Below are 23,397 nucleotides of genomic sequence, written 5' to 3' on the forward strand. Positions count from 1 at the left end.
TTGTCTGTCTTATTGAATTACTCCTTCATACAAATTTTATGTCCATTTCAATTGGTGCTTTCTTTTATATTTCATTAAACTTTCACACAGACCGTGAATTCAGTTGAGTGTGGAAATGGGGGAGAAACCTTTGAAAAACATCAGACAAAGAAAGGGGATATTTGCATTTGTAGCTGTGCAGGCACAGTCTATTTTTCTTCACCTTAATGTTGACTGTGTGATGTTTAAGACATGGATCGGTTCAACATTTGATTTGTGGATTGTGTTTCCGTCTTAGCACAAAGGAACACAAAGAAACAAGAGAACAATCAAGATTCAAGTGTATTTCTTTTTCTGAAGCCTATAAAGGTGTCAGAAACCAACTCCAATTGTAGAATATTTTAGATGTTTTTTAGGGTTGTGGGTGGAATGGATTTTATATAAGATAGTTTCCCTTCACTGCTTTCCACTGTGCAAATGCACATCCATTTGCCCGGGCAGAAAACAGCAAGGAAACGTACGTTTCAGCAACTTTTGGGGAGAACTTCTAACCAACAAACATTATAAATGTTCTGACCAACCATGTAGAGCCTTTTATTTTATCATCTAGCTCCATCTTCAAGGAATGGCTGAGTGCCTTTATAGTTCCTCCCAGAATGGGTTTTTGGAGAAAAAGAAAGCAACAGAAACGTTACAGTTTCTGAAGTCAGTGTTCCATACAAGTATAAGTTTGCCATTTAGCTGAAACGTTTATCCAAAGCAACTCACAAGTGATGCTGAAAACAATGAAAGCACATAGTCATAACCAACGTTTTAAATGAAGCATATTTCTAAAAATTAACTACTGGGTAAATTGTAGTGCACCTACAGGGATCACGAAACGCTCAAGTTTTGTACTTAGGAGCCATCAACCATTTGATACCAATGTTAATCTAATCAAGCTAACACTGAATTCTTACATGCATAACGCAAGTAACACATTACATCTTCAGTCCAATAGCAAAGTTGAGCAAATGTCACACATTGACACATTAAATTAACTTGAACAAGATAATAATCACATTCAAACATTATCACTTCTTAACACTAGCAAAACATCGGTGCCGCTCCTGGTGACAATTGGTTTGTGTTTCTTTGAGACTTTTTTTTCACTCCGTGTGTTAATGAAGGTGTTTTCAACAAGAGCGCAGATCTCATTGCAACTGAGGGTGGAGCACAAACATGGAATTCTTTCAAGAGCATTATCTGGAGGGGACATCAATAACCTATACATCAATTGATCTGCTATAACAGACACACAGCATTTAATAGAGGCTTAATATATATATTAAGGGCCACACATCCACAAATAAAGCAATTAGCACGCCAATGGATAATGCAATGCTTAAGACTACTGATGCAGGATAAATAGAGACGACATGAACAAAGCTTTTAGTCTTGTGTTTACGTGTGAAATATTGCAAAAATGGAGTCGGCTTCTGCTGAATATTTAAATATATATTTTCAATGACATGCATTACGAAATAATTTATATTAGGGGGGGACAACTTCATGTTTTTACGAAGTTGGAGGGAGCACGAACCCTCCCCTCCCCGGGATCTGTGCCCATGGTTTATGAGGCGTGGGAGGCAATAAGTGTGTTATGGTGTTATTTCCACTGCCAGGAGCTCTATCACCACGGTGTATATTGAAGTGCTGCCGCCCAACAACCAGAGCCCCCCACGCTTCCCCCTCTTCAGCTACAGCGTGGAGGTCAGCGAGGCCATGAGGCTGGGAGCCATCCTGCTGAACCTCCAGGTATGACCCAGTCACAACCACCCACCCACCCGCACAAGCTCTCTCTCTCTCTCTCTCTCTCTCTCTCTCTCTCTCTCTCTCTCTCTCTCTCTCTCTCTCTCTCTCTCTCTCTCTCTCTCTCTCTCTCTCTCTCTCTCTCTCTCTCTCTCTCTCTCTCTCTCTCGCATACTCACACATAGGCAAATATACGCATGCACACACAAACACACATGCATGCACTCTCTCTCTGTCTCTCTCTCTCTCTCTCTCTCACATACTCACACATAGGCAAATGTACGCATACGCACGCAAACACACATTTAGCACAAACCTGTGTGACAGTGTCCTCTTTCTGTCTTCCTTCGGCTAGGCGACAGACAGAGAGAATGACCCAATCACATACCGCATTGTGAGCGGGGACCCCGAGCAGAGATTCAACCTCACAGAAACGTAAGTTCACACACTGATGCCTCAGTACCAATGTCCTCAAGGATTGTGCCTGTTTGCTAAGCTATGACATTTGTTAGACTCACCTCCTCTCGCCCTATGCATATTTTCAAAATTGGGCAGTTTGCGATCAATTGACATCCATTATTTTCCAAACAAGAGTTGAGCAGTTCCCATGGCAGGAGAAAGCACAAACTGCCCTGGCTATGTAGAGCTCTCAAGCTCTGGTCACTTGGTCGATATTCACTTATTCCACCAAATTCTCAATGGTTGCTTCTAAATCCATTATTTTCGGGAGCAGGAGGAATACAATACACCGATTTATTTAATTTCGGAATGATCTATTCCAAAGAGCTCTATTGTGTTAGAAATAACATGAACAATGAATGAAATTAATCTGCAAGGCTCTGTAGATTTGGTTATAATAACCACATGCTTTAATAGACTAAGAATTATAACACCCTGGTTTCACAACTTCAAACTCGCCCAACTTAAGGATGACTGTTAGATTACTTATGGAACATTCTGTCGGCTACAAACGAATCAACACCATGTCAAATAAGTCGTTGGTGTGGCAGCGTTTGGTTAAAACAGATAAACAGTCGGCATAAGTTATTTCTTGTCATTTGGTCTTTGATGCTCCCTCAACGTTCTTGATTTACGCCTCACAGGCTTGGGAGTAGGAACCTATCAGACTTGGTCCCTTGGCACGCCCCACAGCGTCATGCATTCGGAACAATTATCAGAAACAGAACAAAACCGTGAATCTGATCTTCCAACCTTTTGTCTGTCTCCCTCGCGATGCTGCCCGGCACGGCTCTCCCTGGCTGATCTGTTGTGACTTGCCTTACATTGAATATCTGAAAAGCCATACATCTGAATCCCGCTGGCTTCCTCCAAACAGCACTTGGGTGATATTTTGGCTAGCAGGTAGAGTGGAGTTGCTTTGTGGCCGTTAAGTTAATCTTCTAGTAATTGTTTTTGTTTTATTTTCCCCCAATCGAGCAATCGATTGTTTGAGAGCTGGTTGAATTTCCGTCAACTAAGATTTTCTTTGTTTGAAGACAACCCTACTATTTTGATATCATCACATCATGTATATGATTACAGAAAACCATGGTAGTCCAAGCATGAGATAATGTTTTCCTATAATATCGCCTCGAAACGAAAAATAAAACATCAAGGTCCCTTTTTCCTTTTGATTGGATTCCTTGGCAACATAATGGGTCTTTGTCCTTTCTTGAGATTATATCCGCACAAAGGAACTTTTACAAGCGCTCATCTGTTAAACCCAGCATCGTTTTAGTGTCTTAAGCCAAGCCCCGATTGAAAAGGACGCTTATTTTCTCATGTACGCCAGCCGGCGTGCGTCTTCAAAGGCCCAGCGCTGCTATATCAGCTCCATGTGACTCGCACCAAAAAAAGGGAAACCTTGACCATTGTAATCTTCCATTAGCTTTGTCATCTGATTTTGCTCTTTCAAGTGCTGTGTCTTTGACAAAGAGAATAATGACATGGCTTCCAGAGCGATTGTTCTACGTCAGCTCTCTCCGGCGATGGTGCGGGCTCAAAGGAGCGCTCAGATGAAAGGGGTGGGTGGCAGAGAGAGAGAGGGGGAGAGAGGGAGAGAGATAAAGAGGAAGAGAGAGAGAGAGAGAGAGAGAGAGAGAGAGAGAGAGAGAGAGAGAGGGAGAGGGAGAGGGAGAGCGAGAGAGAGAGAGAGAGAGAGAGAGAGAGGGAGAGCAAGAGAGAGAGAGAGAGAGAGAGAGAGAGAGAGAGAGAGGGAGAGCAAGAGAGAGAGAGAGAGAAAGACAGAGAGCGCACTTGAACAACAACAGTCGAAAGATTGGAAACTAATCATTAGCCTCCCACTGATGGCAGAGCGCCTCTAATGGAGATGTTTTGCGCGGACGCAGAGTGCTGTGAGATAAGGAAAATGCACGTGATACGTGGTGTCGGTTGAAACAAAGGGAAATGCATGAAAAGTTAATGTCATGCGACACTCATGGAGCATCAGCGTAGTGTGACATTGCAGAAACGTTAGAGGGGTGATATTATGCCACCAGGTGTGAGTGCGATTACAAGCCTTTTGAAAATCTGCCTTTTCCTGTGTTTGAGTGACATCACAAGTGGGAGTGTCCACCTAGATGGACACTGAACATTAGCTACAGTCCACTGGGTAGGCTGGTAGACTGATCTATCCAGCATACATCTAGGTCAACACTCACTAAAATACGGCTTGTAAAGGCTAATCACTCTCATAAAGGGATAATATCACCCCTTTAAGGTAACATGATATTCATGGAAGTTATTGTTATGGGAAATTTGTGAAACATAAACACTGAGTTTCCCAAAGATTTCATGTAACGTTCGCCATTTATTACCTGGGACTGCAACGTGACTTGCATGAAAAGGTAATACAGCGCACCTTTGTGATACATTGTGTAAACGTGAATCTCCATTAACGCTAGAATAATGTGCCATAAATTTACTAGGTCAAAGCGGAGGGAAAACTCAGAAATCTAGCATGCTGTAGGATGATGAGTAGACGGATTGTAGATTAATAGTTCATCGTTGAATAACATGCATGCCGGTCTCTGCGGCTTTCTCTGTCTTTTCTGCTTCATATTACAACCCATTTCTGTCAACACTGCAAACACCGCGGAGCACAACGAAGCTAGAATAATTGAGGAGGTTTGCAAATATTTAAATTTCTACTACAAATCATCTCCACAGAGTAAAGATCCCCAGATGTCACCAAATCCACGGCAAGAAATCTTTTTGGCAGACTAGGCATACAATCTACAACGTAGAATCATGAATGCAAGATACCGGTGTAGACAGCCAAAGCAGTTATTCCGAGCAGAAGTATAATTCAGCCTTAAGACTGCAGTGGTGGCCTTCCAGATACATTTCCCGCTAATTAATCTCTTTTGCATTTTTCTGGGCTCGCTGCACCAAGACAGGCTAGGGTGCAGCGAGACGGATTGTATTGCTCATCCCCGTATCATACAGCCTTTGTTTTACTTTTAATCTGCCGCGCAGATGAGGGAGGGCTTTGTTTCAAATGCTGCCACTGCACCACGATGGCGGAACATTTGCTCTTTCGCAGTTCACGCTGTGATCCAAAGCAACAGGGTTTTGTTAGTATTTTAGATAAATGTCATTAAGGAGCAGCACATTTTTACTGTAACATAATTCAATGAAAGCTCTTTAAATATAGGAGCAGGTAGGGAATCATATTATACAATGCCAACAGCTAGACTGCACACAGGTAGACAGCCCAGAACCGTTGCAACTGAGAGACCCCCCCCCCCCCCCCCCCCCCCCCCCCGAGCTTTTGAATATCATGCTTGGTTATTCTGAAATCATTATTTGTTGCCAACATCATTGCACCGAACTTAGATGACACAAGGTCTTCCAGAACAGAACACACACACAAAACACACACACAAATACACACGCGTTAACCCCAGAGCACCAGTTAATTCTCTGATGTTAATCTACGAGGGGCATGTTGTTTTTTTACAATTGCTGCACACGGGGTCAGCGGCCTCGCCATATAACTCTCCAAGAAGTGCTGATAAACTGCACCATGACTCCCGAGCTCACCCGTCCAATGATGTGCACTACACCGGGCCCTCTGTCTCTCTCTGTCTCTCTCTGTCTCTCTCTGTCTCTCTCTCTCTCTCTCTCTCTCTCTCTCTCTCTCTCTCTCGCACACACACACACGCACACACGCACCCATGCACGCATGCACGCACACACACTCACACACACACACACACACACACACACACACACACACACACACACACACACACACACACACACACACACACACACACACACACAAAACACACATCTTTTCTTAAAGGGGACCTATTATGCTTTTTCGACTTTTATGACCTATAAACATTGTTTTATGATTGATAGTCATGTTTAACCATACTAAAGTGTCAAATAATGACGTACATGCATTTCGACGTATTCCCTGCTGACAGTCTGGGGTGGCTGTGCAGAGCGCTAAACACTCGGAACAACGTTTGCGATTCACTTGTTCACTTTTCAGGGAGATCATCTATGTGGAGGCACTCCTGCCACGCCCCCATATGCCTGGTCAAATCTGCCCGCACGCGCGCTTCAAGTCTGCACATTTCACTTCACAGTGTAGCTTTGCACGTTTGTGGAACAATGCTTTCCCCTCCCAAAAATCTTTTTTACTTATTTAATTTAATTAGCTTACAATATGTCTCCAATTACCTTTGCTGTAGTAGGCTACATGCACGCGCAAAAGGAGGAGGTGGAGCTCGACTGCCCTTCGCAGGTCTTCCGGAAGGTAGCCAATCATGACAGAGTGGGGTTGGCAGGAGGGGGGCGAGGGGGCGGAGAAGGACGAAACCGAGCGTTGACAGAGAATGCTGAAACCGCCCAGATGAGAGGAAGAGTTTCCCGAAAATCTACATTGTTTTATGTGCTGTGATTCGTGTCAGGTTGCGCTATAGAAGTCATTAATAAGTAATTAAGACCATAAAAGTAGTATAATAGGGTCTCTTTAACCTGCTAGGCGGAGAAGGCTTTCGGGGGCATCGCTGTAACTTTTTATAACATACACGATACACACGAGCCGGTTCCATCCAGAACATATGAATAATGTGGTCCGGGCTTCTATTACTACCTCTAAGTGGGCCAGATACCCAGTTGCGTCGGAGGGGGGTTGGGCCTGTGAAAAAAAATCCCCATGCCCGCTGAGTGCAGGGTGCCAGACGGCCAGCTTCTCTCTGGGGCCCCATGTGGGCTTCAAGGCACCACATGGATGTCAGGTGCTCCACTATAAATTCAGTCAGAGCTGCGATAAAGCAGATTACATTTGCTCCAGCGGACGGAGGGTAGCGGTTGATCTGGGTAGGGGGTGTGGGGACGCGGTGGCTGGGCGGACGGCCGGTCGGGGGGGGGGGGGGGGGGGGGGGCGGAAAGTTACCGGGGACGGGTTGGTTCTATCGCCTGAATGGAATAATAAAATAGGAACTGAAACTATCATTCTTTAATATGGGGTTGGAATGGCTGGGCTGCGACTCCACTCTCAAAGCCCCTTCGCTCTCTCCGTCTCTCTCTCTTGTCTCTCACTCTCTTCCCCCAGCCCCGCCATGCGACGACATCCATTCCTTCCTCTGCGGTTCTCCCTGGTTGTCTTTAGAGGAAACACACTCTTCTCCCAGTTTGGGATCCTCTGAGATCAGTTAGTGCCGCCAGACGCGGGGGCTCTCTCGCGCGCGCAAACACGGCGCAGCACAACGCCTAAGCGGCGTTAAATGATCCCGGTGGGCTAAGAGGGGCCGAGTCATTATGACCATTATCGTCATCATCTTCTTTGTCTGTATCGCGGTCATCACTCGCAGCCCCGTCTCTGTAGTCTTTTATAGTGTGTTGCCTCACTTGCTGGTGCCTCTTGCTGGGAACATTCGGCTGCTGTTGATTCCGGGCTAATGGGTGGGTGTAGATAAAGATGTGACGCTGCTCTGGCACGGAGAATGCCGCTCTGAATGTTTATGGGGGCTGTTTTGTTTATTTGATTATTACTCCTTTTTTTTTTCTCCGGGAGGGAAAGCAGTGTTTGCCCTCTTGAACCAGAGCGGATGCAGGACTGGGCGAGAGGGCTAGAGGCGCGCAGCTCTCTGACCGAGCGGCTTTGAAGAGCAGACAGTGGTGCTCTTTGTGTGTTTCTGCCGCTCAGAGCGCTGTGATGGACAGGGGGTGATTGTGAGCCTGCGGTCTAGACACACTGCACTTTAAATTAGTCATTTATGGGGGTGTTATTGAGACGCAGTCTTGGTGGAGTGTTATGGTGGAATGTGTTTGTGTGTGTGTGTGTGTGTGTGTGAGTGTGTGTGTGTGTGTGCGTGTGTGCGTGCGTGCGTGCGTGCGTGCGTGTTGTGTGTGCGTGCGTGTTGTGTGTGCGTGTTGTGTGTTGATTGAAGGCACGCCTGTGCCTTTGTACGCACACCAACGTCATTGGGCTAGTGCAAGCACACATAGCAGCACTTTTTTGTTTGCAGTGAAGTTCCTCCGTTATCCTCCTGCATGTTTTGGTCTGCTGGGATGCTAAATTACAGCTTGTAAAGGAGGAGTGGTGCTGATGCTTCTGTTGCTGTCACCGGGAGGAAAACATGTTGATGCTCATGTCGGTGGTCTCTGTGCGCTGCCAGGAGGATGCGCATGAGAGGAAGACAGTGATGTACACAAAAAAAAGAAAACAAAGAAGAAAAGACAGGCTGGTCATTTGAAATCAGAGCCTGTCATGCCAAATCGATGTCTTTCCTCTCAGAGTCACGTTTTATGTACGGCTGTTTTTTTTGTGATGTAGATTGAAGTAGGTAAAGGAGGAAGAATAACCAGCTGGATAATCTTTCTTCAAAATGTCTTTCTCTCTAGTTTTGTATCGCTCTCTGGCTCCTTCTCCCTTAGTCTCTATATCTTTGTCTCCCTTCTCTTCCCCAATATGCTCGCTCTCTGCCTCTCTTTGACTTTCTGCGTACTAACTTGATGTTACAATCCAGACACAGCCATGTGAGACAAGCCCATTTAAAGGCGTGTTAATTCCTTCTTATTACCCAAACCGGTCATTTAGCAATGTGGGACAATCAAGGGCTCATTGCACCAGGGCAGACTCCATTGTGCACAGTTCATGTTATCTAGACTTCGTTGTTCTTTCAAGCAGATGCTCTGGGCAAAGGCAGAAGTGGGCGATGCAGCTGCACTTGAAAAACAGCCATTTAGCTGTTAGCATTTTTATTTTATTTTTCATATACACTGGCAGTGGAATACAGATGAGCAAGTGCATATTATATCTGTCTAATAATAACTGCATGTTAATGTATTCCTGCGGCGTCCTGACTAGGTAGCGTTTTATTTCCAATGGTGAAAAGCCCTCGTGGTTCTGATTTATTATTGTTTCATTCAAAGCTGTTGATTTGAAGGATGGAAAGCAGGGAAAAGATCGAATCCAAACGATGAAACGAGGAGTCATGTCTTCTGTTTGCTGACCAGAGACTGTAGAAATAGAAATTAAAATGGTCTTCAAAGCGATCAGAGATGCTCATGTTGCAGTCAGGAGATACAGCGAGTTGGCCTGCCTTAAGAGATCATAGCTATTTTTTTTATATCGCTATGATCTCTTCCTCAAGGCTCAAAATAAAGACACGTGTCGACGTATGAATCCAGCTGAGGCCGATGCCTGCCTGTAAAGCAAACAACATTATTCTCCCATGCTTTGCCTTTGTTCCTGAAACTGTGCAGGGGGAGACTGGCTTTGATCAAGGGCTTCGGCCCGCCAATGACATGATAACCAAGGTGTTTGTTCTGTCGTCCCACCCCAGGATCGGACTCCTCCTCCTGGACCAGCCCCTGGACAGAGAGACCACTGATCGGTACCTCCTGATCGTCACCGCCTCCGATGGAAACCCCGGTGGGGTGAGACAAAAATCATCTCTTCCTCACTTATTCTGGCATTAAAGTAGAGCGTATTCAGGGATATTAACACGTCAATGATTTGTTTGTGATTTGTGAAAAGGATAATTTACAACTTTTTTAGATGTGCATGCGATGTTGGACCTTGTGATACAAGTTGGTAGCTGGTAGCCTTTTTAATTATCAACAAATCATCACATCACCATCCATTACACTAGCCTGTTCTGTTCGGACCTTTTCACACTGGTCAGTCTAGCCCTCTAGTCGCCCACAGCGATATCAGCGGGCGGGAGCACTTGACAAACAAGCTCCTTTAGACACTCAGGGTAACAACACATGTGCCGCCATCAACGATCCGTTCGAGTGGATACACGGGATGTATCCAATTTTGTATTTTCCACGAGATACCACAGTAGTGCCTACCCTTGTTCTTGTTTAATAGTTGTTATTCAGTCTATTTCTGTAATAACTGCTCTTATGGCTGTGTTTACTCTACTAAAAATAAACATGGCCGCTTGTTGCTCCGGGAGACACTGTTTGGCCAGTGGTGGCATGAGTTTGATGTCATCAGCTCCTGTGCTGTCCCTGATTGGCCTGGTTACTTCTTCAACCACGACACAGTCCCCGAATGGTCCCCATAGATTGCAATTTCACCAAAACTATGTGCGGCCAGAGGTCCAGGCTGAACCGCGTAGCAAAACAGCACCCGTGATCAGAAGGTCAACAACCTTTGTTTGTACCACAGTGCTATCAAACTGTTGATTTTATAAATAGAAATTCACAGTTCCTTTATGGCGCCCTTATTAAAGGTCAAATGGCATGCTACTTTATGGATGCTTTATTATAGATATTAGTGGGCCCCTAACACAGTATTTGAAGACGTTCCCGAAATTCAGCCGTGGTGCAGAATTACAACCACTACGAACCAGTCGAGCATTGAGCTTTCCCCAAGCGCGCCGTTTCGGTGTCTGTAGCTTTAATGCAGATGAGGAGTAGAGAGGCGGGTCAAGAAGTAGGTTGGGGGTGTGGCCCTGAACAGCTTGTGGCCCCGGTACCATGTGCTCTGTTTACAGTGGATGTATCGCAATGGCGAGGCGCACGCAGCCCTTGGCCGTGATCTGTAAATATTCGAACATTCCGGGTGCTCCGGCGGGAGTCCTGGAGCTCTATATCTAAATAATATCATATTATGCATAGATATCTATATCATATTATATATATTATCACGCCCAAAAGCTGTGTGCGCCTCCAGACGATACTTTGAATCTCAAACGACTACGTCGGGTTCTCCAACGTCTCTGGTTCTTCCAAGTAGACTGAGGAGAAAGGGATTGTTGCCCGCTGCCCATGGGCAGCGGGCAGCAGGCAGCGCTTAGGCACCACCTAAGCGCTGCACCCCCGTCTCCTGCGCCGAGGCGGTGGTCCCTCGGCAGCGGGCAGCGGGAAGCGGGGCTCAAGCGGGAGACAATCGCGGTCAACAATCCCTTTCTCCTCCATTTCATTTTCATGCCTTGGGATCTTTAACATATTTCAATGATAAAATATATGATGTCAGTTGTGCGGTATTATAATTGCATCCTTCCTTATAGCGAGAAGTTAAAGTGGCTATCAAGCTTACATGGAGTGTACCTGGAAAGACAAGTGGATCTTGTCTGCATGATAAGAGATCTCAGACGCAGATCCATTTGAAAAGGGTACAAGTTTTGCTTGTTTTGTCTCGGTTGGTATGACATGTCGTGTCTGCATCATTATTTCATGTTTTAAGATTACACAAAACAATGTCTTTCGCAGCTTAGTTTCGGCACAATGCCCGCTAAAGTGAGCATTTATGTGGAAGTAAATGCACCGTTGGAGACTCATCTATGTTTAATGTTAACTTTTTACCAGCAGCTTTCATGGATTTAAGAATTCAGACAAATTCTTTCCTACTATTGTTAAGTGTGCATAAAAATAACAGTCCTACATCTACTCCCTCCCTCACAACTTTCACCTCCACCATCACCACCATCACCACCACCTTCGCAACTACCACCTTCACAACCACCATCACCTCCATCCCCTCCAAAACCTCCTCCATCACCTATCCCAGCACCATCTCCATCACCTCCACAACCATAACCATCGCCTCCAGCACCACTACCTTCCCCCTTTACGATTACAACCACCACCGCCACCCTTATGTCACCATTAGCATCATGCTCTTGTTGGTTTCCATTCTCTCGAACTGTCACTGAGTGCTCGTGTTTTAGCATAGGTAGACGCACGGAAAAGCTCTGTCTATTACTATTTGTGCATAACACATCACTTCCGCCCTGAAATTCCCATTAACCACATGCTAACGTGCCTTTCCATTCCTCTGAGCTGTCTTTGAGTGTTATCGTGTTAGCATAGGTAGCCTCACAGCAACAGTGAAGATGGACGCAATATACCTCTCAGGGAATGTTGCCAGGAATAGTATAAATCACCCTAATTGAATCAGACTCGAGCGCGGCTGCTGCGCCACTGTAGATGTCTGTTCAGGGCTGGCTGGGAGGCAGTTCTGCTCCTTTAATACTGTACCGTGACTGTATGCTGTATTGGTAATGAACATTAGCTGATTAACTGTCGCAGAACCCACGCTGATTGCTGATTGGCCACGAAGTGCGCTGGCATAACCATAAATACTGCTACCCAGGGTACCTCTCTTGAGAAGTGTGTTAGTGTTTTTTTGTGCATGGGCCGACGAGTTTCAGTGTGTGGCATGTGTGTGTGTCTATGCGTGTTTGTGTGTGTCTGTAGTCCTGCTATTTGTCATTTGAAATAACCTGCTGCACAGGCTGTTGTTTTTCAGGAAGCTAATAGTGTAAAGCAGAGACGATTTATGCAAGGCATTTGTGCATTTATTGAACATGGCTTACCCGCTTATATTTGGAAGGATTGACTTGCTGTACAGCAGGGGGTTTGTCGATGATTACAGGAGGCTTGTGTAAATCTACGTGGTGAGATGAACTGCTAAACACTTCAAATATATACATATATATTATTTATCTATATATATATGTACATCAATTAATATAAAACAAATATTTATTCCGCAGAATAATGATCAAGGGCAAGTTAATTGCTCAACCAGGAAGGTATATTTTTGGATAGGATGAATAAGTCACTTTTTCGAGTTCATTATCCGTTGTCTGTGTGTATTTAAAAATAATTTCTCATGTGAACTTCAATGTGAAGTTCACCCGATATATCTAAAGGTTCCCTGGCCTGTCTTACTTGATTTCACTAATTTCATAGCAGCATAAAAATAGAAAAACAGAGGATGTTAATCCCTTTGGTTTCACTTGTACAAGTCACTAGAAAATTCAACGCTCTTCCAAAACCCTCCCGGTCAAAGATGGCGTATATAAAGCACAACAAACACAAGGCTCATAATGACGTCATCTCCGGCACCAACACGCACCAAGCTACACAGAAACTATAAATCCCCTTTAAGACTGTCGATGCAGGAATCTGACATGGTTTATGAAGGAAACGTTGACAGTTTTATTAAATGGCTACGTAGGAACACCTGACCACGCTGAATCATGGAGTCAAGAGATTCATTGGACTTCTGGGCTCTGGAACTCAAGAGCCTGTTACCTTTATGCTGATTCTCCTAGTGTCTGTATTGGTAGGTGTGTGTGGGGAGGAGGGGAGGGGGGGGCAGAAAGGAGAAGTAAAGAGTGGTGGGGGGCAGCTGAGATGCCATTTAAATCGAGCGGTAACCATAGGAACCTTAGACGTGAGAGAAAGCAACTCCTTGAATATTGTCATAACTTATCTCTCCCTCTCCCTTTCTCTCTCTCTCCCTCTCTCGCTCTCCTTCTCTCTATATATCTCCCTCTCACACATGAACGCATGCACTCATTCATGCACGCACGCAAAAACACACACACACAGGCACACGTATAACATTATCTCAGAGCTACACAAACATCTGCACACCTTTGCACACACAAAGAAATATTTCGCCACGTAATGCAAGTATGACAGTTTGAATTTAAAAAGGGTTAGCTCCTGTGTTGATTCAGCTCCGCCAGATAAACTTATTCAAGCCCCCACCACCAACACCAGCTTCTCCACCACCGCCAACGCAAGCACTGCTACCAGTACCACCACCACCACCACCATCACCATCACCATCACCACTTTTCTCCACCCACAGCACAACCTTTATACCCTCTTCGAACCAATCCGTCACAGAAGCGCGAGACACTGTTTTCATCAGCAGAACTCCCTGGCCCCAGACTGGCTTGTCCTTTCTCTGGGGGCTGGAGGAGCATGTGGAGGGGAGATCAAAGAGCCGTGTCTTTCCTGTGATAAATTAATAATCCTTGCTCATTAATCAAGCTCATCTCACGGTGGCGAATGCAGGGCGTCCTTTTTAGTTTTTTTCCACTGCCAAAGCAGCAGGAATCCCGCCTTTGATAGGTACACGTGGGTCAAGTGTAAGAGAGAGTCAAATTGGTTGGAGGAATTATGCTTATGAAGTCATGCTGGGGCTTTTGGTGGGAGATGGTTGTGTTGGTATTAGAGGGGTTGGTGCTCATTGTGTCAGTGGTGGCAGCAGTGGAGGAGGTGGTGTTGTAGGTGGTGGCAACTGGGTGGTACGACACGGTAGTGTTGCGGTTTGCGATGGAGTTGGAGGTTGTGGTCGTTGTTATGGAGATGACGATGGTGCTGCTGGTGGAAGTTGCGGTGGTGGTAGAATTGATGATGGTGGTAGAGGTATTATTGTTGGTAGGGGTGGTGGTGCGGGGGTCGGTAGTGATGATTATGACAGAGATGATGAGGGTTCTTGAGCTTGTGGTGATGATGATGGTGTTCATGGTGGTGATGGTGTGTGTGGAGTGAGTAGTGGTGATTACTTTGGACCTGTTGGTAGTGGGGATGTTAGCGGTGACGGTGTTGGAGGGGCTGATGATGACGGAGACGATGTTGGCAGAGGTGTATAGGTCGTGAGTGGGGTTTTGGCAGCGTTGGTGTGACGACAGAGGTGTAAGGGGTTATGATATGGAAAATGCTATTGGAGGCGGTAGTGGTGGTGGTGGAGTGAGTGAGTGAGGATGATGATGATGATGATGATGTTAATGATGGTGATGATGTTGATGATGAAGGAGAGGGTGGTGGCGGTGGAGGGGGTTATAGTGTTGATGGTGTTGTCAGCGCGGCTGATGATGGAAGTGATGGGGGGTTCCGGTAGTGTTGATGAGGTTTGAGGTGGCGGTAGTAATCACGGTGCTGACAGGCGCGGTTCAGCGCGTGAGTGCGCTCAACATGTGTTGTTTCCGGGGCAACTCATCCGCGACGGAACGTATTACGTGCGTCTCCGAAGGCAGAACAGAGATCACAACAATGGCTCCGGCTTCCCCCGGAGAATCATCACATGAAGGTTACATTAACTGGGTCGTTTGCCCCTTGCGTGGCATGCCTGCAAAACGCCCCCCGCATCTGCCATGGCAGCTTCAAACAATTGTCTTCTGGGAAGTGTTTATCTAGTGTAGGCCGATGCCACAGCCCCCTCCACCACCCACCCGCAGTGTTCCCCTTCCCACCACCGCCACCTCCTCCCCAAAGGAGCCCATTTACACTCCTGTGCACACACAGCCTCATCTGGCAAGCCGGGGGATTATAGGAATTTATGCGTATTCAGCTCTACCCCGCGTGTTGATTTATATGCGCTGTGTTTGAAGGCGCACAATGTAGCGGCGTTATTGTTTGAAGGTTAATGGCAGTAAACAGGTATGCCCCCCGCCTCCTGTAAAACATCAATTAATACAATTGGCAGAGGGGAGGGATGCGCTGGGCTTCCTATTTACCGCTTTGCGTAATGACTCAGCTGCAACAAGAAACGGGTTAAAGCAGCTGGTGATAGACAGGCCGGTAATTAACCTAAACAGTCAACTCAAGTTATTGAAGCAAGAAAAAAACGGTTTTCTATTGATTGTTGTGTAAGTGCAAATGTGTGTGTAAATAGTCATCTTGTGTGGCGGTGCAAAACCATGTGCTCTTCCTTTCCCCGCTGTCCTCCTTGCAGACGTCCACCACCACCGTGAGCATCGTGGTCACGGATGTCAACGACAACGACCCCTTCTTCGATCCCACCCTGCCCACCAATCTGACGGTCCGGGAGGAGCAAGCCGGCTTGTTTGTGGGACAAGTCAGGGTGAGTAGTTCCATACGCGCAAAGCATTTCCCTTTATCTTTATTCTTGTAAGCAGCTTACGCCCTGTCAAGCACACACTTTGCTATTCAAGCATTGAGCAGGCAGTTTTATCCAAAGCGACTTACAGTGGATTCCGATACATGTCATTAAGGAGCAGGTAAGGGTTGGACAGTGAATACAGAGACAGCTCATCAAGGAAGCAGGTAGGGGGTTAGACAGTGAATACAGAGACGGGTCATTTAGGAGCAGGTTGCGGTCGGACACTACAGAGACAGGTCACTTAGGAGCAGGTAAGGGATGAGCGAGTGAATACAGTGACTGGTCGGTACGTTGTTGCTAGTAGTGGTTATATATTTAATTCAGAAAAAGGTCAGGCATCTTGCTCAAGGATGACGAAACTACCTTTAGCTTCTCCACCTTATTACACCCTTTGTTATTAGAGCTCCTCTATGCAAACATTTTGCCTTCCTGATCCAAGGGCGTGGGCCTCTGAGTGACGACATAATGTGTTGTTGAGGGGACCTCCAGTGACTGCCGAGGACACCAAACAGGGAGGTCCTAGAGGAGATTTGTCACCCGAAGCGACGCCCCTGTTGACTAGCTCTGGTTCGGCCCCAGTGGACAGCCAGACTTTTCTAATTACTGTTGTCGATTAATGGGGCAGATGTTTGCACTCTGCATCAATCACAACGAAATGCAGGCAGTGTGCGAGTACACACGTGTTGCAGTTGGAAAAGGGGATGCATGGCTCCTGCTATCTGTTTTTAATTGATAGCCTTTTATTTTCATTCCCCCTTTGGATTCTTGCCCCTTTTTTGATTCACGATACCTGCAACTCATTAAGGAGTCCATACAACTGATATGTACATTGGTATTACGGCTCGGACGGAGGTCATTATTAAGTGATGGGCCGGTAATTTGCTCCGTACGGAACGGTTGATTGCTTTGGATAATTTTTAGTACATCCAGGTTCCTTCAACCAATCAGGCCTCACATCACAACACAACGCTGTTTTTGAACTGAGTTTGAACATTATAGTGTAAACAACCGAAGACTGAAGTTTATCCCCCCATGGATCTCAGAGATTTAATGTGACAGCACTTACTCTCCTGAGAAGTTAAGTCAGTGGTTTCGTTACTTAAATGGACTTTGGGTCTAAGCCCACTTTCCATCTCCTGCCAATCATGTTTCCATTCATGGCTTGGTGCGCAGCCAACCCTTAACAGGTTCTGTGTCTACGTCCTCCTGAGAAAAACTAGCCTGTACACTAAGAAGAAATCGGAACGCTATGAAGATTTTTTGAAAACTGGCTGACATGGATCGGAACTGTGTTCAGGGTCTATGCTTGCGGTGGGTTGTGCTATTTCCTTTGATCCCTCAAACAATTTAGTTGTATTTATTTTATTATCTATAATAGAATATACTTGAGTCAAGCTTGTGTGCCGAATGGATACAAAGGGACAACAAGCAGCTTTTTGCAACATTTGAAATACAATGAATGTGAATTTGAAAATCAATTATGATAGTGTCACAGAGCGGTCCCCCCAACATATATTGACTCTGCTTAATATCACATGGAAGACTTTCAGATTCAGAAAGCTTTTACATTTTATCACCTTGTCATCTCTAAACAACACACACATTCTACGTCAACTTTGATCCAAGTGGTAATGTGTTTTCTCCCCTGCACTCGAGTGCAGATCGCATATCAGTGTTCATTTCCTGATAGCCGGGTTGCAGGGATGCTGGCTCTATGGCAGCGGTCTTAACGGGCTACATGCTGCAGATGCTGGCTGACGCAAAGACGCCTGCACTGCAACTACATTACGCCGTTAAGTAGCTTAATGGAACCGCCTTATGGATTATCACTCTGGCCCTAATTGGAAATGTGTCACACCTGTTCATATTCCACACACACACACACACACACACACACACACACACACACACACACACACACACACACACACACACACACACACACACACACACACACACACACACACACACACACACACTTGCATACTCTACGACACTGTTTGCTTGGCATCCACAGTTGACAGGGCTGCTGCATGTGCTTATGGGAGGAATTTGCATGCAGCCTGCTGTGCCTATATTAAGCCCTGTGATAGAGCAATACAGCAGTACACTTAGCTCGGGTGTTGGGTAATCCACGCACAACAACAGCAAGTGATTAGAGGACAAACAGATTATGATTGAGTGTTTTTTTCTGCTTCATGTTGTTTTATTGAAGCAGTCGTTAGCATGCCTTTAGTTTAATCTGCTTGTTTGGCCTTTATTAAGGGCAGTTCCTTATCATGCTCTTCCTACACCCTGTTGTTTCATTGATGAATAATTTTATTAAAATTCCACACTGCTTTGGAAGTTACAACTTTATTAAATATCTGAGATCATGGCTATCTCCGTTTTATCGCGCACAATTGATACAGACAATTATACGAGTCAAATTACAGCTCCAAACAATAACAAATGGCGAAGTCTTATATCGAAATAAATTTGCTAAAAGGCAGGATGAATGAAGTGCCATTAAAAGTATTATTATTGCCGAACACCTTCCAAAGTTTTTATCCCACACCACAAGTGTCATCCTCTTTGGAATGGCAGAATGCAAGACACAATAGTATTAATAGACAAGCATTTGCAAAAAAGTTTTTTAGACTACATTCAAAACAGTGGATAATTCAATGTGGCAGACCTTGCTTGATTGCACTTGCCACGCTCCAATGCACTCTAGGACGTTATGAGTTGAGATGTATGAAAAATGCTAGTTATGGCACCCATGTTGTCTAGAGTTGTGGGTGACATTGCCCACTTACCTGCCAAGTTGCCAGGTTTCTGTAGCAGAGAGGGCAACTTGTGAGAGTGTAGCTAGCTCCTTTATGCTCCAAAATAAGGGCGAGAAGGAGAATAAGAAAGAGAAGCAGAAGGAGAGAAGACAAAATTGAATTGTTGTTGTTGCACAAAGGGTTTCCAATATGGCTCCCTGCAGTTCTTGTTTGCTGAGCTCCCTCATTATGGAAAGTACATATTATTACACTACAACTGTAATTAGAACATTGTATTTGCCTCATGGCCCCATCAGTAGTTCTTATTAGTGGTTTGGGATTCAGGAATGCGTTTTATAGTGATGGGAAACAGTTTATTCTGCTTCACCGCCTACCCTGCCCAGCTAGTATGATATGGTTCTTCACCTTAAAGTGGGGGTTGGATTAAGTCCCTTCGTTAGTTAAGTCGGTTCTGTTTGTATAACTGTTACGGTTGTTAAATTATACTTGACCCTTTAATTAATCCAACCCAGGATGAATGTTTTCCTTTAAGGGAATGCAGTTAAAAGCCAGGAGCAGCACTACCTAGGTGCAAAATAGGTTATAAAAAAATGTGCCATCGTTAATTGATTAACCGGCTATGAATAAATCAAAGGATACCTCAAATGCCGAGACCCGGAGAGGGAATGGGGTTATATGATGTGACTCAAAGGGCACAGTCATCCATGTGAATCTATTGACAACACATCATCATGTGTGGTTAGTGATGCAACCTTCCTTCTTAAAATTATTTTGGATCTGTTCTATTTTTTGGTGAAATGGTATTTATGAGGTTATTTTGGGTTATCTCCAAACAGACAGTTAATTTTAGATATAAATGATTAAGTAGAAGGTTTGGCATCTTCCTCAAGAAAGCATAATATTCACAGGACACATTAGGGATCAATCCAAGTACTTTCAGCCCTGGGAATCGTTACACTAAGTATTAGTGACTGATATTGTACCTTTAACTCTTGCTGTCTTTTAATCTACCTACATTTGTCTTGGAACATTGACAATCAAGATAAAGAAGTGACTTTCTTTCTTGTTTACTTTATTTCCTCTCTCTCTCTCTCTCTCTCTCTCTCTCTTGCTCCCAGGAACTGTTTAATAACAACTAAATCTGTCTCAATCTTTACAGTCTGTTTGAGAACCTACAGTCAGTCACAGTGCACAAACCAACACACACACAGACTAAAACACACATACATACACTCACACAAACAAGCAGGCACAGACTAACCTAGACATGCTCCCCCCCTCCCCCCCCCCCCCCCCCCCCATACACACACACACACACACACACACACACACACACACACACACACACACACACACACACATACACACACCCAAACACATTGGAATACTAATGAGCCCTCGAAACGAAAGAGGCAACTCACTTTTTCTTCAACTCTGCAGGATTGTCACACGGAGGCACGGTGTGCAACGCAACGGCTTTTCATCTCTGATGTTCTGATTTATTTCATTATTTCCAGAACCAAGTGCATGCCATTAGAATATAATTTGGTGTTCTGCAGGATTTCCCCCCTTTGATGAACTGCATAGTTTTCAGGAAAAGACTCAGTGTCCTTTGCAACCTGCCAATGATCTGTCGCCGGTCTGCGACAAAAAAGGGCTAATCCTGGTTAGAAAGAGGCGGAAATGAGCTTGATATATGTAAACTCTGTTCAGCTGACTCAAGTCTTATTGTCCTTGAAGCGAGCTGGGGTAGAGGGGGGGAGAGGGGGGGGATGATGGAGGGGTGGGGTGCGATGATGTAAAGCCGTTGCGTGAAGACAGAGCTTAGCCATAATGGATCGTGTAATAGATCATTCCCAGTCAAAAAAGAGCTGATATCTGCCTCGAGGGAAATAGCGCTTTCAGTGACTACCACGTTATATGGATGCCCTCGAACAATGCCTCTGATTGTATAAGATATTAGGACCCGGAGCCATAAAGGAAGCGATGGTGATGCCATAACTGTGGGGCCGCGCTACATAAAGCTGACGAATGGTCAATTAGTCTTCAACCACGTCTGTCGGTCATCTGTTTGCTCATTAATGTTTCAATCTTGGATTTAATATAGATGTGCAGTTGAATGGCTTGGCGCTTTGTCGGCCAATCTAGCCATTTTAAGCCAAGTTGTCCATATGTCCAAATATGAACTGAGAGCCAAATGTGCCATATGGTTGCTGATTGTTTCAAAAGAGTCAATCTTTTTGAGTGCATGCGTTATGTGCTTGGGTGGCCCCAGTGGGAATCTTACCCTTCTAACCCTGGCAGTGTTAATACCATGGTCTACTAGCTGAGCGTGAGAGCAAGACAGGGGATGGAGAGGGGGGAGGGAGGTAGAGAAGGAGGGAGGGAGGGATGGGGAACAATGGAGTGAGAGAGAGCAAGAGCCACAGAGACTGAGAGAGAGAGAGAATTGGAAAGAGGGAGGGAGGGAGACTAAAGGATGAGTGTGATTGAGAAAGATCCAGAAACAGAGGGAGAGAGGCAGAAGAAAGACCTTCTGGAACCATCTTCCCCAATCTATCAGATTTGCTGAATCTTTGGTCCGCTTTAAGCTGCTCCTAACCCCCAATCCTTATAGGCAAGCTTCCTACAGATCCCATACTTTATTTTGAAGCGCTGTATCACTGCTTTAAAAGTGCTGTATGAACAGAGCTTTACTAACTCCCTCCCTTCCGTCCGTCCGTCTCACGTCACTCCCACCCAGGCCACGGACCCCGACAAGGGCCAGAACGGCCAGGTGCGCTACCGCATCGTCAACCACCCCGACCTCTTCAGCGTCAGCGCCAACGGCAGCGTCTTCACGGCCGCGCCCCTGGACCGCGAGCTGACCGGCGAGTACGAGCTGGTGGTGGAGGCGTCTGACGGCGCGGTGGACCCCCGGCGCGCCACTGTCGTGCTGACGGTGCGGCTGGAGGACATCGACGACAACAGCCCCGTGTTCTCCCAGCCGGCGTACGTGGTCAGCGTGCCCGAGAACAGCCCCGTGGGCACGGTGGTGCTGCAGCTCAGCGTGAGTACTAGGCACACATGCGCCGTCTGCCTGTTGGAGTAGGTGAGCGAGGGGGGACTGGGCGGGTCGGGCCTGTGTTGGACATTGGTGACGGTTGGGAGTCTTATGAGGGTTGTCAAGGCGTGCCTGTTGTAGCTAGTGGGACAGTTAGGGCTGGTGTTGATTTGATGACGTTAGTGTTATGACTGCTGTGACTGTTATGACTGCCGTGACTGTTTTGACGGTTGTGACAGTTGTGACTGTTGTGACTGTTGTGACTGTTATGACTGCCATGACAGTTGTGACTGTTGTGATTGTACTGATGGTTGGAACAGTTGTTACTGTTATGACTGCCATGACAGTTGTGACTGTTGTGATTGTACTGATGGTTGGAACAGTTGTTACTGTTATGACTGCCATGACAGTTGTGACTGTTATGACTGCCATGACAGTTGTGACTGTTGTGATTGTACTGATGGTTGGAACAGTTGTTACTGTTATGACTGCCATGACAGTTGTGACTGTTGTGATTGTACTGATGGTTGGAACAGTTGTTACTGTTATGACTGCCATGACAGTTGTGACTGTTGTGATTGTACTGATGGTTGGAACAGTTGTTACTGTTATGACTGCCATGACAGTTGTGACTGTTGTGACTGTTGTGACTGTTATGACTGCCATGACAGTTGTGACTGTTGTGATTGTACTGATGGTTGGAACAGTTGTTACTGTTATGACTGCCATGACAGTTGTGACTGTCGAGACTGATGGGACTAGTGTGGCTGATGGGACTAGTGGAACTGCTGGGACTATTGTTATCTGTTTCTTTGACTGGTCGGCAGATCCAATCAAAATAGTTCCATCTCTGTCACGAGTATCTCTCACTGCCACTACCTCAATCCCTCTTCCTCTGCTTGTCTGCCTGTTGGCTTATCTTTCTAGTTATCTTTCGTGTTTTCACTTGCATTCCAATCTGGAAAAGTCTTTAATGTTTTTCCCCTCCTCCGTCTTCCTGCCCGTCCATCTGACTGTCTGACTGTCTGTCTGTCGGACATGCATGTCGATCTGCATGTTGTTCTCTTCTTATCCCCCTCCATTCAATTACCGCTCGTATTTTTGTTTCCAGGAGCATTGTAGCTTCCGGCCGCTGAGACACACAATTAAAGTCTGCTCAATAAAAAAAAAGAATCTATTTTTACTGTCTGGGACTTTTTTCGGCATTCTGATTTAAAATGTCCCACTCCTCAAGGTGGGTTCGCACGTGGGTGTGGGGAGGTTTTAAAGTCAAGTTAATTTATCTTTATTTATATAGCCTCTTGCCACAACAGCGGTCTCTCAGGGCCCCGGCTCGGGCCCTGTATGTAAATGAGATGGCTGCTGCAGCCTCTAACTCTCGAGCCGTCAAGCCGTCTCGGAAACACCTCTCGTTCCAGAGGAGGGATTGAGGGGGGGAGACCTTGGGGGGGGGGAGGCTTGAGATGGAGACCCATCCCCTCGCTGGACGTGCTATGATAAACCAGACATAATACGAAGGCAGACATGTTAATACAGAGATAGGTCATTCCACCGGTTAGGGGGGTTTGAATCCCAGCCGGCAGTTATGCAGTATGCTTGAGCAAGTGTTTAATTCGAATATGGTACAAAACATACAATCATACAAGTAATAATGAATTACTGTTAATAATACAAAAATAAATATATATATA

The 23,397-nt window shown here is 45.6% G+C and overlaps 1 protein-coding gene across 1 annotated transcript in view; it reads left to right on the plus strand.

The window, feature by feature from the left end:
- Window positions 1–23,397, plus strand: part of pcdh15a (protocadherin-related 15a) — a 409,668-nt gene that overhangs the window by 310,295 nt on the left and 75,976 nt on the right. The window contains exons 20-24 of the mRNA XM_056608756.1: window positions 1,644–1,776; window positions 2,126–2,205; window positions 9,579–9,672; window positions 15,728–15,856; window positions 21,407–21,712. Of these exons, the coding sequence (XP_056464731.1) occupies window positions 1,644–1,776; window positions 2,126–2,205; window positions 9,579–9,672; window positions 15,728–15,856; window positions 21,407–21,712 (742 nt within the window). The remainder of the gene's footprint in view (window positions 1–1,643; window positions 1,777–2,125; window positions 2,206–9,578; window positions 9,673–15,727; window positions 15,857–21,406; window positions 21,713–23,397) is intronic.

The sequence above is a fragment of the Gadus chalcogrammus genome, chromosome 15, assembly GCF_026213295.1.
Source record: "Gadus chalcogrammus isolate NIFS_2021 chromosome 15, NIFS_Gcha_1.0, whole genome shotgun sequence".
NCBI lineage: Eukaryota > Metazoa > Chordata > Actinopteri > Gadiformes > Gadidae > Gadus > Gadus chalcogrammus.